The 17191-nt window shown below is 36.2% G+C and overlaps 1 protein-coding gene across 2 annotated transcripts in view; it reads right to left on the bottom strand.

Moving 5' to 3' along the window:
• LOC149827466 (inter-alpha-trypsin inhibitor heavy chain-like protein) overlaps positions 1-17191 on the bottom strand; it is a 76094-nt gene that overhangs the window by 53350 nt on the left and 5553 nt on the right. For both annotated transcript variants that reach the window (XM_090019383.1, XM_090019384.1), the window contains exons 2-4: positions 10643-10798; positions 7098-7307; positions 6875-6964 (exon numbers count right to left, since the gene is read on the bottom strand). In XM_090019383.1, coding sequence (XP_089875509.1) covers positions 6875-6964; positions 7098-7307; positions 10643-10798 — 456 coding nt within the window. The remainder of the gene's footprint in view (positions 1-6874; positions 6965-7097; positions 7308-10642; positions 10799-17191) is intronic.

Below are 17191 nucleotides of genomic sequence, written 5' to 3'. Positions count from 1 at the left end.
CTCCATTAGAGGATCCTACTCCTTATCATCAGTTGATTTGATCTCTTACACATTTATATGTCACTAGGCCTGATATAGCACATGTGGTTCACAGTAAAAGTCAATTTCAGCATGCTCCTACTTCAGTTCATAAGGCAGCAGTCATGAGAATTATCAGATACTTAAAGAGCACAATGACCAAAGGGATTTTTTTGACCTCTTCTTCTTCCTCTCTTAATTTAATTGCTTATATTGATTCTGATTGGGGAGGGAACCCTAATGATCGTATTTCTACTATAAGATATTGTGTATTTCTTGGTGAGTCACTTATATCATGGAGATGGAAGAAGCGCAAAAAGTATCATTGTCCTCTACTGAAACTGAATACAAGGTGATGACAACTACCACTACTGAGATTGTTTAATTAAGAAGTCTGCTCAAAGATATTGGTGTCATCATCTCCACTCCATCTATTGCGACAACAAGAGTAGCAACCACACCTTCCATGAATGAAAAAAACACAGAGAGATGGACTGCCATTATGTTCGGGAAGAAATTCTTAAGGGCACTAGTGAACTCCCTTATATCACATCAGAGTATCAACTTGCAGATTTTTCCACCAAAGCCTTCTATCCCTTCGCTTTTCTTTCCTCCTTAGCAAACTTTCGGTGATCTCACCGTTAGTTTGAGGGGGTGTTAAATACATATATATACTGCTTTTTTTGCTTATAATAGGTAATTAATCTAGGGGCATTTTAGTCTTTTCTTTCTCATGTAATAGTTATTGTCTTCTAGGGACAATTTTGACTTTTTCTATATTTTCTTTATTTTAATTTTATTTGTCCTTTCATCTAATCCTAGGGTCTCTATGGTCTTTTGACCATAGAGTCGTTGGGAGCTCCCAACGACTCTATTGGGAGCTCCCTTGGCTCCCCTTTGTTGTATATAAAGGGACTCCTTGTCCCTATTCCTTTAATGCTTTTCTTAAATATATTTATTTATTTTTTACTTGTGCTCTCACTCACTTGGTAAGTGTTTTGTGTATGCCTTGTGACTTTTTGTATTTGCCCATTAGTGACTTTTGTGTTTGTGCACGCTTTGTACTCTTGTAGCCCTTAGTGGCATTTCCCTTGTGCACACTTTAATTTCAATACAAGTGTAACATCGTGTGCTTTCCTTCATGTTAAATTCTAAGATTTCAGAAAATTTGGCTAAGTGTTTTTAAAATCCTTGATTTTAGGTGGAGTCGGCTGAGTCTGGGCTTAGCCCAGGACCTATTGACAAGACCTAAATGAGCTAATTAAGATTTGGTAAACCTTTTTATTTTTTACCTTTAAAATCGAGCAAAATTTGGGTCAAATTCAAGTGAAACTCGAAGGCAAAATTCAGGTAATATATTATTAGATGTGTCTCAAAATTCTGAAAACACTGATATTGTTTTTCTGAATTCGAGCTACGGTTATCCTGAAAATCACATTTTTCCAAAAATGACCCACCTTGATGTGACTAGTTTTGGATTGGATCCAATCTGATCTGATCCATTTGATCCAAGTTGATATGGATCTGGACCCAATCCAAGACTCATGTTAATTAGGATCTGATCCAATTTATGATCCATATGGATATTGGATTTGGATCTAGATCCAAAATCCAAATTCAACAAATTTAAAGTTTGAAATTCAATATAAAAGTTTAATTGAGTTAAAATCCATGTTAAGAAGACTCCCAGAGGGGTGAGATACCCTCTGGAACTTTTGGGGAATTTATTATTTAATAAATAATTAATTAATAATTAATTAAATATAAAATTTAATTAATTCCAAAATTTTATTTTTGATATGGCAAAGTTCTACATTTGTGGAACTCTACCTAAAATATAGGGATTCTAGAGGGGGCGTCACCCTCTAGAAGAGCCCAAATGTAGTTAAAAGTAAAAATAATAAAGTCATTGATTTGTTAAAAAAGTGGAAAAGAGGTTAGAGAATCTCCAAGCCAAATGGGGAACCCTAGAGGGGCGTCACCCTCTAGAGGAGCCTAATCCTTATTTAAGACTAAAATAAAATAGAGGGACTAAATAAAGAGAGAGAGAGAGGAAAAATCGTGGGAGAGGAGAGAGAAAGAAAAAAGGGAAGGAAAGAAGGAAGAACAAGAAGGAGAAGGATATCCTTCTGTTTTGGGCACCCGACAAATTTTTTTCCTTTTTTCCGTTCCAAATCGAAGGTACAAGTTTCTCTCTTGATTCGAACGAGGGAAAACGGTCTAAATCCAGTTTATGTGAGGTTTTAGTGAAAAAAAGGGAAAAATCTAAATTAGAATACATTATATATATATATATGATGTTGAACCGACCATTTATTTCCTTTTTGGCATGTACTCGATTTCTGATTTCGTGCTTATAGCCGAATCCATCCTGCATGCTAATTTTTTTGCATATTTCTTAGTTCTGCATATTTTAAAAACCCAAAAAAAAAATCTGATCTGCCCACTATTCATGTGGACAGATCTGTCCCACTGTGCATGTGAACAGATCTGCAGACTTTCATAGGTGCACAGATCTGGTCCAAATCTATGAATTTTTGTGTGCCTTATCCTTCTGGGAGTCTTTTTTAACTTTAAATAACCTCAATTTAAATATAACAAGTGAATTTAAAGCTGAATTTTCATTGTGTATGGGTTTTGGATCTGGATTTGGATCAAAGATCTAAATCCATATCCATAATCCAATTGAGTTCTGGGCTTAATCAATTCCAGATTAATATGGGTCCTGGATAGAGTCTAGATCCATATTAATTTGGATCATAAGCATTGGATCCAGTTTGATCCAAAACTGGACCCGGCCCGTCGAGGCGATTTTTTTTGAAAAAATGCGATTTTTTTTTTGAAAAAATGCGATTTTTTTTTTAAAAAATGCGATTTTTTTTTGAAAAAATGCGATTTTCGGGCCAACCGTAGCCCAAATTTAGAAAAGTCAAATATCGTTACGCTCATAATTTTAAGACGCATCCAATGATACATAACTCGAATTTCGCTTCTGAATTTCATCCAAAAATAACATGAATATCGCTTGAATTTAAAGGTTGAAAATACAACTTTTTCTCACGTTTTAGGTGGCTCGTTTAGGCCTTGTCAATGAGACCTAGGCCAAACCTAGACTTAAAAACATCAGCCTAAAATCGAAAATCTATTGATTTTTCCTCTATGCTTAGCCAAATTTTTTAAAAATCTCAAAATAACTAAGTGTGAAAATGCACGATATTCCAGTATGCTTTCTGAAAGTTTGATATGGATCAGATTTGTTTTGCCCATGCATATGTATTTACACATGTAGATCGGGATAGGCTTACAGGCTGTCACTTTATTTTTTTCTTTGGACAGATCTGCAGCTATGATACATACACAGTTTCAGTTCAGATGTATGCATATGCATATCTGAACCGATCTGCCTATTCACACTAGGGCCAGGTGTGTATCGATGTGTATTTAGCTGACTGTCCAGCATGTTGATTCTTTTTTTGACTATTGGTACGACTGTGCACCAGCCTTATGTTTCTTTTTCCTAGCATATTGTTTCCTTTTTTAGTGCTGGCATAAACATGCAACAACCAGGTAATTTCCAGCATGTTATTTCTTTGTGAAATCATGCATCAGCAGAGTATATCTCCAGCATGTTATTCTTCTATATATATATATATATATATATATATGCATTAAACATGTGATTTATCCGGTTTTTTGTTGGGCTATTATAGGGCAGACCAATGCTGCACATTTAGGTGCAGCATTGTCCGCTGTCCACTGCCATTGGCTGCATGTTTATGAATGAGAAACATGCTGCCAACAACATGATAATGCTGTCCTTTGCATGGTGGCAGCATAGTTATGGCTCGATGGTTATGTTCTATATCTCGAGCATGCACAAATTGGCAGAAGTGTTATTAGCTATGTATATTCATGAAAATGAATATTATGTTGGCATAGATATGCATATCATGAACACGAAATACTAAAGTTATTTGAATGTTGCGTTAACATGATCATGTGCATGTTTGGATGTTATGTATGAGATGAATCATAAAAGAAAAATGCAAGTTGCAAGCAATTGTTCATATGTATATGCAATTTAATTTATATGTACATTCTTGTTGTGTGTGAATGAATATGCATTGTGGACATGTTTCAATAGTTGTGTGTGTGGATGTTTACTGAAAATTTTGCTTAAGATGCATTAGTGGTCAAATGTGAACCACTCTAGGCCATGTGAGCCAAGAGCGTGTGTGGCTCCAAGATTAGTGTTATGCATTACAAAATTCACTTTTGAAATTATTGACTTTCAAAATTAATTGCATTGTTAAAATTGTGGCGGTTCAGGTCCAGTGTTGTGTTTTGCATGTTGATTTGCAAAACTATTCTTTTGGTAAAGAATTTCGACTTTTGCTAAAAAGATAAAAGAGACATACAATGTAATTAATGTTTTTCCTCTTGGATGTCTCTTTCACAGTGTGGGAATCCTTGATGACGGTTTTGGATAAATTGTGAGGATACTAAAACTCCATGTGCGTTTGTGCCCCTGAACCTGATAGGGTGGTTTACTTCTCGACCACAGTTTTAGGGAGTTTTCAACCACTTTGCCTAGGGGTGGTATTATAAATACAACTATTATTACTGGTATACCAAGAAAGTGGCATCGGTGGATGTTGATTTTCCTGGTGTCCCGATATTATATATTGATTTTTAATGTTTCGATGAATGGTGTCGATTCCTAATATCGGTCGAGGGTCAAGTGTAGAACCAAATAATAAAATAAAAATTGTGTGTAAGCTACCACCGAGAACCTAACTTGGAATTCGAAAATTGTTGTGCCCGTTTTGAGTATCCGCGGGTCTAATAAAAAGTGAAACTAAACTTCTGTGCATTTAATAGGGACGAGCATGTAAAAAAGAACTCTGATAATAGCTTAATAATTTATTCATGCATGTGCAGTAGAATCATGCATATTTATTGTTCTGCATTAGTTCATGCATTCTTACTTGTTTCTGTTTCATATGAGAAATTGTTATTACATGATAACTTCTTTCAAATGCTTGAATAGTAAATAGTTTATGAGTTTGTAGTGGTTATATTTCCTCTGAATACTTGCATAAATTTGATTTATGTTTTTTTTTTGCTTATTTAGATTTTTAGAGAAATTCGTACAAAGAATCTTTGATTCTTACCAAGTACTTTGAATGTTTTTCAAAAGACCCGAAGCACAGTGATGATGATGGTTGCATCAGAGAGCCTATGAAATCGTGACTTTTGTTATTATTAGACAGTGTGGCTCTAAGATTTTATGCTTTACTTTAATTTTGTTCTCAGACTTTGATTATTGATTAATAAAGTTAGTTGTTTTGATTGTTTTGTTCAATGTAAAGATCCCTTGTGGTTTGAAATTTGTTAAGTCTTTGAGGCCCCGGATCCTTGGGTTTTAGTTTTTGCATTTGTTTAAAAAAATTAACTTTTCAACGGGGATGAGTTGGGGTTGTTACAACAAGTACTTCTTTCATTCTTCTTATAAATGAAAAGAAGGATTAATTCTTGACTAACAGTATAAATATTGATCTGATCCTGCTTTGGAAGCTGAGATGTCTCATATCAGATTACATTACTTAGAGTGAATGAAGATGCAATGAAACAAATAAGTCCAGCTAAGTCAAATCAATGTGAATTTCCTCAAACTGATTCAAAGAAAAACAATTGGACTGATTTCAAAAGGAAACTGAGATCTCAATTGTATAGGTCCAATCACCAGTGCACTTGAATCAGCCATGCTGGACCAATTTTTCTAGTTTTGGTAACTTGCCCTTGAACTCTCGTGCATAGAAGCAGGAAGTTGTGCTGTGTTAAAAAATTGTTGTCTATATACCATGTCTTACTAGCAGAAAGCTTCTCTGATGTTTAAATTTTCATGTTAGAAAAGAGTTCAGATGCATTTGAAAAGCATGAACTGACAGCTGCAGTGCAGGGAGCAAGAGCATGGAAGATGAAAAACAGAAGGTTGAAAAAGAGTCCAGAGAGCATGCACTGATCTCTCTCTCTCTCTCTCTCTCTCTCTCTCTCTCTCTCTCTCTCTCTCTCTCTCTCTCTCTCTCTCTCTCTCTCACACACACACACACACACAAAGACACATACAAAATTCTACAATGCCATGTGAGTGATCATCTTCAAGAAGAATACAGAAATCTCATAAGCTTATAGCACAATAGCACATATTTACCTTTTCAGAAAAGATTCCCCAGCCTTGATCTAATCTATATTTTCAAGCATGTAAGGTTAGATCAAGGTATTGTCAGCTTGCACACCAAGAAACACATTGGAACTCTATTTTATTGACTATCTCAACAAGATGAAGGTAACGGATATATATGGGTGGTCGAGTTTGAGGATGCCAAAGTGCTCTATTTTCTAGTGGGTCTTGCAGCTGATTACAATGTGTTTCGCATTGACATTGTGGTTAAACTGCATTTTCCATTCCTTAACAATTCAACGCCCCTTTGCACAGGCTCAGGTTCTGCAGCACAGGTAAACAACATTCATGACAAGTGAGGTCTAATATAACCACTCCATGGCTCTTGCAAGGGGAAGTTACTATTAATTAATTTACAAGGGGAATTTATTCCACAAAATCCAAAATAAAGAAGTATTTCTAAACCCTTTCGGATAAAACATACATATTATAACTGTCATTGGGTCATAAGACTCGTTTATTATGAAAACTATCATGTGCCACTTGGCAGTACCAAAGAAAACAAATACTATCAATTCTCAGACGAAATTCTATGTCAAAGTCACAATATAGTACCATAGAACACCATATTATAAGAAAGTAGTTCGTGATATTTCTGCTAATGATTCTTACCATATATGAAAAACTAAAATCAGAACTTGACCACCTATCAACTTCTGCTTCATATGAAAAATGCAATTTGCCCATCTGGTGCCCTATTTTCTGAAAGATGCAAAAACTTGGTAAGAACATAGTTAACAGAAAAAACCCCAAGAGAGATATGCTTAATATTGAATTACAGAAATTTATTGCTACCATAGGGTAGCATCAGTCCATAAGCAAATAGAGATGTTACCTTCAAGGGATGGCTAAGTGTTTTGCAAATAAGTTCTTTTTCTGTGCCAGATTCCACATTCAAATGTATCTTCTCCCTTTTCAGTAGCTTTCCAAATGGAATTACGTATTCTGGAAAGGTAAAAGGTATGTTTATGCAGAACTGGCTGTCAGAATATGGTACATGCTGAAACCACCTGATCTTAAGTGAAAGTATAGCCCCTCCTAGAACCTTATCAAAAGAAAACTGAAATAAGCATATGGATTTCTAACATGTTATGAATATGAAGTAATGACTTGATGTCATGTATAATAGATTCTTCAAAGCAAAAATGAAGTGTTCATAGGGCAAAATATGTTTGGAATAACAACAACAACAACAACTACGCCTTCATCCCAAAACAATTGGGGTCAGCGATATGAACCAAAAAAGAAATTCATTTCGGGTCTTCCACATGAATCCTTTTCCTCCAATCATTTCTATCCAATGCCATGTCCTCGGTGAGGTTCAAAGCATTCATATCCTTTCCTATCATCTTCATCCAAGTCTTCCTAGGCCTACCCCGACCTCTTTTAACTAATATATTTTCCCATTTCTCCAACCTTCTAACCGGAGCATCATTAGGCATTCGCCGAATATGTCCAAACCACCATAAACGATTCTCTCGCATCTTATTTTCAATGGGTGCAACATCTACCTTCTTACGTATCTCCTCGTTCTGAATCTTATCTTTTATTGTATTTCCACACATCCATCTAAGCATCCGCATCTCAGCTACACTCATTTTTTGAATATGATGTCTTTTGGCAGCCCAACATTCCGTACCATATAGTAAAGCGGGTCTAATAGTCGTCCTATAAAACTTTCCCTTCAACCGCAATGGCATTCTACGATCGCACAGCACTCCAGTTGCACTTTTCCATTTCATCCACCCAACCTTTATCCTATGACTTACATCTCCATCAATTTCTCCATACTTTTGAATGATGGATCCCAAATATTTGAAATAATCATTTACCGGTATTTCTTGCTCACCAAACTTCACTACACTCCCATCACTACTTCGTTGCTTGCTAAACCGACATTCCATATATTCAGTCTTACTCTTACTCAACTTAAAACCTCTAGCTTCCAATGTCTGTCTCCATAATTCTAACTTAGCATTAACCCCAGCTGTAGACTCATCAATCAAAACAATATCATCAGCAAACAACATACACCACGGTACATTTTCTTGAATTGATCTCGTAAGCTCATCCATCACTATCGCAAATAGGAAAGGGCTTAAAGCAGATCCTTGATGTAACCCAACCGTTATCGGAAAATTGGTTGTCACCCCTCCACAAGTGCGGACATTGGTTACTACTCCTTCATACATATCTTTAATTATACTAATGTACTTGAGAGAAACACCTTTCTTCATCGTTGTCCACCAGAGAACGTCCCTAGGTACTCTATCGTATGCCTTCTCTAAATCAATAAAAACCATATGCAAATCTTTGTTCCTATCCCTATATCTTTCAATAAGTTGTCTAAGAAGATGTATAGCTTCCATAGTTGATCTTCCAGGCATAAAACCAAATTGATTCTCCGATATCATGACAACCTTCCTAAAAATATGTTTGGAATCTGAAAAAAAAAAATCAAGTTCAAGTTTCCAGAGACTAATTAAGATCATTCATTATGAGATGAAATCAAAGAGCACATAACAAACACCTACAAATACAGAACAGGCAAAAAGCCAACTTTGCAATTCAGATTCCAACAAAGGTGCCAAAATACTGCTAAGAATGTTCCTTTGAAAACTAGGGAAGTTGATGCATTAACTACTCCACAATACTTAAGTTTCCACTAGATGGCAACATATTCTAAAGAACTGAAGCAGTCTTAAGCTTTAATAATCAGGATATGATATCGTCACAGGTAATACTGTTGATGAAAAACTGCCATGCCTCAATCTTCGAAAAAAATGAGAGGAACATACTTCACATTAAAGGCATGTCCATTGCTTGTTACAAAGGCTTACTCTAGGTTACATGTAGGTCTTTTTGGGTAAGTATTGCAAAATGATTCTGCATGCTAAACAATGAATAGTAGCAAAAATTTAGAAGTCATCGGACAGTTATTTCTCATGATAATCATTGAGTATGTAAGAGTCATGAAAATTTAGGTGTTCTAAAGACCCTTTTGAGTGCATTATGATATGTGGGCTTCAACTCCCTTGATGTCTTTATCCATCTTTTGGCATTATGTGATTTTCGTGGTTGATTTTAGTAGATATACTTGGTTCTTCTTTTTAAAAACTAAAGACCAAGTATTTGTTACTTTTCATCATTATAAAGCATATGTTGAAATATATTGAGATAGATTGTCACTTTACTAGGAGAACCTATGAAGATGGAGTTATCTCTCTTGAGCACATGAGCTTTAAGGATCAGATTGCAGACGTGTTTACTAAGAGTCTTGCTCCTTTACATTTTAACTCATTTCTATCCAAACTTGGGATGATTCATCTTACATCATCTCAAGTTTGAGGGGTAGTGTTGATACTTCTGTATCATATGTATGACCATCTTGTGTGCTACCCTTTTATTGTATATATGCATACATTTCATTCTTTCTAGGGGTATTCTTGTACATTTTCAGTTAATGTAAAGTCAACAGTTTGTCTTGTAGTGAGGCAGAAGAAGTCCCCCATATATTGTCGTAACTCTCTCATTTTAGAAGTAATGAAGTTTCTCTTAGAGTGCCTTCTATCTTCTTCTCTTTGTGCTTCTTCTTTCATGCTTGATATGTATAAAAGCAAATGTGTCATTTAGTACATATAAGTATATAAGGAATCTAGGCATCCCCCATTGATGTTGAGGGATGAACTTTGACTGCCGTTGTCTTTTTTCTTCTTCTTCTTTCTCGTTATTTCTTATCTTCTGTGGGCAAGGCACAAATTCTAAGGGCAGATTCACATGGGTGTTTTCTAGGTGCTGCATGTTGTGAGATTCTTTGGGCCTTGGATAATAATACTAGTGGCACAACTACATATACCTATTTATGTGTAGTCTGCAAATTTCAAAATTTAGCCTCTTGATATGTCTGGGTTAACTTGGAGTATTTATTTGACAGCCATATATGTGCATAGATCATGCACAAGTTAAACCATAAAGAGAGAATAATGATAGCTATTATGATTTTATAAAGGTATATGAAGACTTATAAGAATATATGTCCAGAAGTGCACTACATGGGTATGCCCTTGAGCAGAAGAGATCACGCAAAATAGCTCTTTTGCAATCTTTTTCCCTAAGAAAAAGCTCTTTTGCAATCTTATCATGGATAATGAGAGTTTTTCAAGATTAACATAAAAATCCTTGAATTTTAGCACCTATCAATCATTTTTAGGAAATGAGAATCGATAGACTTGACATTCAGCATTTTGCAACAATCAACCAAACATACCAAGATCATGAATTTAAATGGATATAATTGGTACCATATCTTAAAGCTACAATATCCTGATGAAACAAAGATGGATACAATGCCATTTGATTTAAAAAGGAATACAATCAAACCTGAGGTATTGTTAAGGCAAATATTTGATGTCGAACAAACTTCATGTCTTCATATTTTGCTATCCTTTCCATATCCAATTTTGCCTCTTCAACGAAAGTAAGTTCGGTACAGTATGATTTACCAGAAACATCCACCTCAGCACCTAGAATTGAACTCTGTAAAGTAGATATTGTTTTACTCGGGAATAATGAACAGGCACAAACATGGCACATATAAATGAACTCATCGCAAGGGAATTTTCAATTGGAAACAAATGAACAGCAATGGCAATTCATATACATGAGAGTAATATATGGATTACTACTATAAATACAAGTAGTAATCTACTAAAATGTAAAGCTACAAGTCAAAAGAACTATTGCAGCATAAAATTTTCAATGATTCTCTATTTCTCTCCTATGAAAATGTATCTTAATATTTGATCGAGAGAATAACTATGAAAATATAGGTTTTATTAGAATTGTAAAGATGTTAAAGTAGCAAGATATTCTTAGTTTACTAGTCAAAGTGTTATCCTTTTCTTTTGCAAAGGATGAAGTCCACAGGATATTAGTAAAGTAACATTTATTACAGTATCTATATTTGTTTCAATAAGATCGTTCTTCTTTCTTATGATCCAAGTCACTTGAATCAGTATTAGATAAGCATATCTGATCATATCGTCATTATTTTTTGAAATCTGAACCATTTGAGCCATTCAATTTGAAGATATATGTATCATATAAACTTACGACAATCCTGTCAGTGACAGCTATATGAACTGAAGTATGGTCAACAAAGATAAAACGTTCAGTGGATAACACATGTTCAAGGGCAACCTATTTCTGTTCTTAACCTGGATGCTGAAGAATGAAATCCCAAACTCTCTGTGACAAGGTTAATACAGAATGCCATACATACCTGTGACAATGATGATGCTTTTGGATGCTGGTATATATATATATATATATATATATATATATATATATATATATATATATATATATATATATATATGCATTCATTCAAATCAAACTTAATTGAGATAATCACTTTCAAAGTTTCAAACATTTTACTTGAACCTATCCAAACACTGAAAGGCTAATTTCCATTTAGAAGTGCCTTTCCAATACCATGGAAAACATAGAACAATGCACTCAGTTTTTATCACTATTGAAGCTGCCAGCCACTAGCAAATAAGAGATTTGTTAAACAAACTTGCGCAGGGTTATTATCACTAGTGAAGCTGCCAGCTACTTTAGCAAATAAAAGATTTGTTAAAAAGACTAAGCTGGAGACAGGTTAGATTCTAAGCCCAACCCTAACAATAGTGAGAATCTTCTTTATGTTTGTCATTCCTTCTTATTCATGTTCATGACAAAGAGAAAAGAACATCGCTCCAAAACAGAACTTTCAAAGCTGGCCTTTCCAGCCAAGAATAGGCGAGGGTATTCTCAACATAGGCCTTGAGAAGCCTAAATATTCCACAGAGTAAAAGCATCTCAAGGTATTTCAGGATAAGTGGGGACAACCACATACCAAAAGCCCATGTTCAAAAAAATCAATTCACATGCTGATCTGTTAACAAGGGTATTACTGTACTGTAATATATGTAACAAACATGTATTATTTTATTTTGTTACCGATGGCACTTACTAGTAGCAATTTTGTAATATTTTAGGAATTGTGGGGTGCCATTTAAAGGTGCATACTTTTATTTTATTCTTCTCTCTTTTATGTATCAGCTCATACAATGCCTAATCCTAATTAGTGCTGTTAGTATAAATAAAAGTAGAATGGTGTTGGTCCCTCACCTAACAAGAAACCTCGAGGTCACGGCTGCTAGCCTGCTATTCCTCTTTGGTTTTATTCCTATTACAGGCCATAGAGGCCGGATTTACATGCTGATTTTCCTTTGTCCTTTTTGTATCTTTACTCTTGTTTTTTTCTCTTAAATCTTTTTTTAAATTTTCTGTCCTTTTTACTTTCTTCTTTTCTTCTCTTTCTTTTCTTTCCTTCATTCCCTCTTCTTTTAATCTCTCTCTCTCTCTCTCTTTGTTTTTCCTCCCTTTTTTCCTGCCTCTCAGTTTGCTAATAGCATTGTTGAGGTTAGCCAAAAGTCTGGCTGAAGATAGCAGACTGATGGCAGCCTGTTCTCAAAGATATCTCTATTTCTTATTTTACTGGTATCAATCTACCAATATTCCTCTTCCAAACTTGTCAAGTTGACTCGTTCCAACTTTTTTGTTTGCTATCACGGCTCTCTATTTTCAGTATCTCGAACTTGTGAATCACATAGATAGATCTCCAACACCATATAAATTCATTAGGAAGCTGTTTAAGGTGGACGAACTAATACTATTCTCATTCGTAATTCAGTATATGAAGATTTGATGGCAAATAACCAAGGTTTGGATCTAAGTCACACAGACTCGGCTAGGGAGGTGCCGCACCCGAGTCGACACGCCCTGACACGGGTGTGGCTTCGGACTCGGCTTGGACTCGGTCAACGCCTAGTCGGACTCGGTCAACGAGTCGAGGCCGAGTCTGTCCACATTTTGGACTCGATCAACTTTGACCGAGTCCAAAAATGTCCATTTGTCCCTAAAAAAATGAATTTTTTTTATATTTTTTATTTAAAAAAATATATAAAAAGAGTCACTGTGCACAATGCTATGCACAGTTGCTGTGCACAGTCGTTGTGCACAGTCACAGTGCTATGCACAGTGGACTGTGCTGCAGTCACAGACTATGACTGTGCACAGTCACAGACTGTGTTGTGTCTGTGCACTTTTTAAAAAATAATATATATATATATATAGCCGAGTCCCCGTGTCCAAAAATTTTAAAATTGCGCCGCACTCGTGTCGCACCCGCACCCATGTGACATAGGTTTGGATGGATTGATTTGACATTGTTGAAAGGTCTTGACTCCAACTATTGATATATTATATCATCGATGTTGAATTACGGAGAATATTGCACAACTCATATGCACAGGTATCTCATGCTAATCTTTGGTACATTTTTTCCCAATAAAACCTTGGAAATTACTTGAGTAATTGTGGGGAGGATAACTAGTCTGTAGGTGATACCTGGTCAAAATTAAGCCCATATACAATCAATTAGCCTTAATAACAAAACTTTCAACGAGAAAAGTCTTTGAGTTGTAATCCAATTACTCGTATGATCACTTTTTTTAGACATTTCTGCATCTTAAGAATGTTATCCTTGATGGTGATCATCACAAGGCAGTATATATAGAATCTTTCCCAAGTCCTGTTTCTCGAAATTGACCCATCATGAGAAGGAAGAATTATATGGACTCAAACAGAACCTCTGTGCCTAGTTTGACTTCAGTTTTCTAGGTTGAATTTGTTTCTTGCTACTCAAATTTTTTAGTGAGCCCTTCCTCCGCTAGGGTTCCTTTGACTATAATAATCAATATGCAGGATCACTGTATGATATTAACTGACCCTATCTCATGCTTAAGTTAGTAGCAGCACATTCGGTCAAGAGGATTGATCTGGAAACACATTTTAGGTGTGAGAGTAGAATATTATATTAAGTTATTATCCATTATCTCATATCTCATACAGAACTCTGCTTCTATGCTCATTTCTGTCCTTGCATTTTAATAATAAGGGAGTCGAATACATGAATAGGTGAGGGTTGACTAAGCAGACCAGATTCACCAAGCTTGCACCATGCAACGTCTATTTGACCCTTGACAGGGCACACACTGTGTAGGGAAACTATATAGGACATTTCCTGAGGATGGGAATCCGCTAGTAACAACAATCTGAGAGAATATTTTGATGAAAAAATATATTACTTAACCCTTCAGCCTCCCGAATTTAATGAGAGGTGAGATAAATTTCCACAGGCAAGATGCCCAAGTTCAAACTTTTAAAAAGGAGAAGACAGACAGGGCTAACCATCAACCAACAGATGCTTCAATAAACTAGGTCCTCATGATGCCTGTTCAACCTTCACATAGCAGCTGATTGGCACTGAATCTTTAGATGTTTAGGCATGCCTCTGTCTACATAGGATTAATCTGTGCATGGAGGGGTCTATTCAGGAAATCAAGGCTCAGAGAGACAACTTCTGACAGAAATATACACAAATAGTAAGTTGACTAATGGAAAACTTCAATAATTAGTCTACTCCGACCAAAAATATATGATACAGTAAGTCTCTTCAATGATAAGATCATCATGAAAATGAGGAAATCTACTGCAACTATTCATCCTAAGAATTAGCCCATTTCTGATTGACAAGGGAAGAAATGGAACAACTTAAAGCTTTGGATAAAGCAATTCTCAAACAAGAAATTATACAGAATCAGGAGATTGGCATGTGAAACAAACTTGCTAGTAGACAAAGACATCATAAAAAGTGTTAAGATTGACAGTATCGAGGACAAAAGACAAGTTTTCAACTGTTTCTTCAAGTTCCCTTTCATCCTTTTAGTCCACCTACTTTGTGAAGATTCTTTTCTTCATTTCATTCACAGCATGACTAAACTTAGTTGATAGTTCCGACTAATTTGGATGGTCATTTTCTGTAGTTTCTCCCTCTCCACGAATGTCATCCTAATAAATGGTGGTCTTCATGTATAGTCATTCATCTACAGCTTTTGTCCTCTATGCAAAAGACAAATTTAGTTATCATCTAAAGGTCCGACCACCCCTTATTTCCTATCTCGACTTTCCAGTGATACAGAGGACTGCATATACAACAAACTCTGGATGATACTGAGGCTCTGCAACCTGCAATCGACAATTGCTCTTTGTAGACCTCGTTATGTTATAATTTATGGGACCCAGCAAAGCCAAAGAAAGTTCATCCCCAGGCTGTATTGGGCCAGTTGATGGATTCAAACAGACAAAATGTGCAGGATGCATATGTAATGATGTAAACAATGTAATGAGCTTTCTTTTGTATTATTTCTTTTAATAATTTTGCAGTATAGCTTGAACAACCTCACAATAGCGACAGGTAATAAAGGAGACAGCCGAAACTGCTGGGAAGACCGCCCCACCGATGTAGGTGGCCCTCGTTTCTTATCTTGTTGGCGTTGTGTTTTATATTTTTTCTTACAAGGAGAAAAACAAAAAGAGTGGATGAATTGATGAACAGAAATCCTGGAGTCTTCTGTCATTGGTCCTAGAGAATCAAAGACCGGCATGAGACCGAACAAGACTTACAAGACACAATAATGCATGATTCAGAAAAATCATCATTTATGATGACTCAGAGTAACCGCTTTGAGAAAAAAAAAAGCTGCTACAGTGACTCGGCTAGACTCGACTCGCCCAAGTCCGACTCACCAGTCCTGCCTCTTTTTGGCAATCTTGTTTTGTGGAGAGGTGGGCAACCATTCCATCACTAAACTCATCGAAACAGATATAACCCCTTGAAGCAGTTTCTGTTTGGAACTGCTGAGTCTCATCCCAGGCCGATTCTCAAATGAGAGAAGAAGGATCTTACTAATAAACGGCGACATAGCTTAAACACAAAATAGCGGATCGCAACAATATCTCATATTTCATGTATTAATAAACCAATAAACATTAAAAAAGGAACCCATATAATGCACATGAAAGTAACTGTAGCGTCGTAGCTCACCACTGCGGTCGCCCGCGTGGCCAGCGTGGTGGTTGTGAGGGTGCTGAGATTAAAGCACTGAATCAAACTGTACTGACGTAAATGGTGTGTCTGTAGCTTTCAATGGTGGGTCGTGAGACAGGGTGGTCATGGAGCCCCCACCCAGGGTTTTCCTTAAAAAAATTGTAGCGTAGCTCATGTTACGGCATTCGCCGCATTTTTAAAGCGATTTCTGATTCGTGCCCCGAAAAGCAAGTTTTTAGATGGGTCTGGAGCGAAAATAACAACGCTAGCAAGGTTGCAACTAAGAAAAGAACCAGCTTTTAACCCGTTATTTCAGAAAGCACAGCCACTTCGACGACGAAGTGTATGCAACCCATTTGTCCAGAGAAGTAGGATAAATAAAAAAGGTTGCCCTCCAGCGTACAATTTCCCATCTTCTCCTACTTTTCTGAATAACCGCACCCCCTTATCCAGAAAATAGGATGAATCAGGTGCCAAAGAGTTACATTTCTGCATAATCGGTGCATTCAGGGACTGGGATTTCCCTCGAATTCTGATATCTGAACGAGAATCCCGAGTCAATTTGTAAATCCTCTGGATTAGTTCGATCATATCTGCATTTTTTCAACAATTTCCCGAAATTGCCTGAATTCAGGTTCTAGATTCCGGAAAAAATGCATTTACCAATTCATCCTAAGCGTCCGGTTGTTTGGTAGGAGCAGATAGTGCACGTCACCTTGTGTTGGGACGTTGCAGGTTCAAAACCCAATGGTAAAGTTTTATAACTGGTAGGGGTCTGCCCAACCCCAGCTTGCCTTTCAAAAAAAAACTCATACTACTTTTCTGGATAACTGGTGCATTCAAACATTGTGCCTGGATAGTTCGATATCTAGATTTTTGCTAACAATATCACGAAAATTCTGAATTCTGGATTCCATGTTGGATTCTGGTAT

Source organism: Nuphar pumila, chromosome 10 (genome assembly GCF_984573655.1).
Source record: "Nuphar pumila chromosome 10, dmNupPumi1.hap1.1, whole genome shotgun sequence".
Classification (NCBI taxonomy): domain Eukaryota; kingdom Viridiplantae; phylum Streptophyta; class Magnoliopsida; order Nymphaeales; family Nymphaeaceae; genus Nuphar; species Nuphar pumila.
This window is presented reverse-complemented; position numbering and strand designations above follow the sequence as displayed.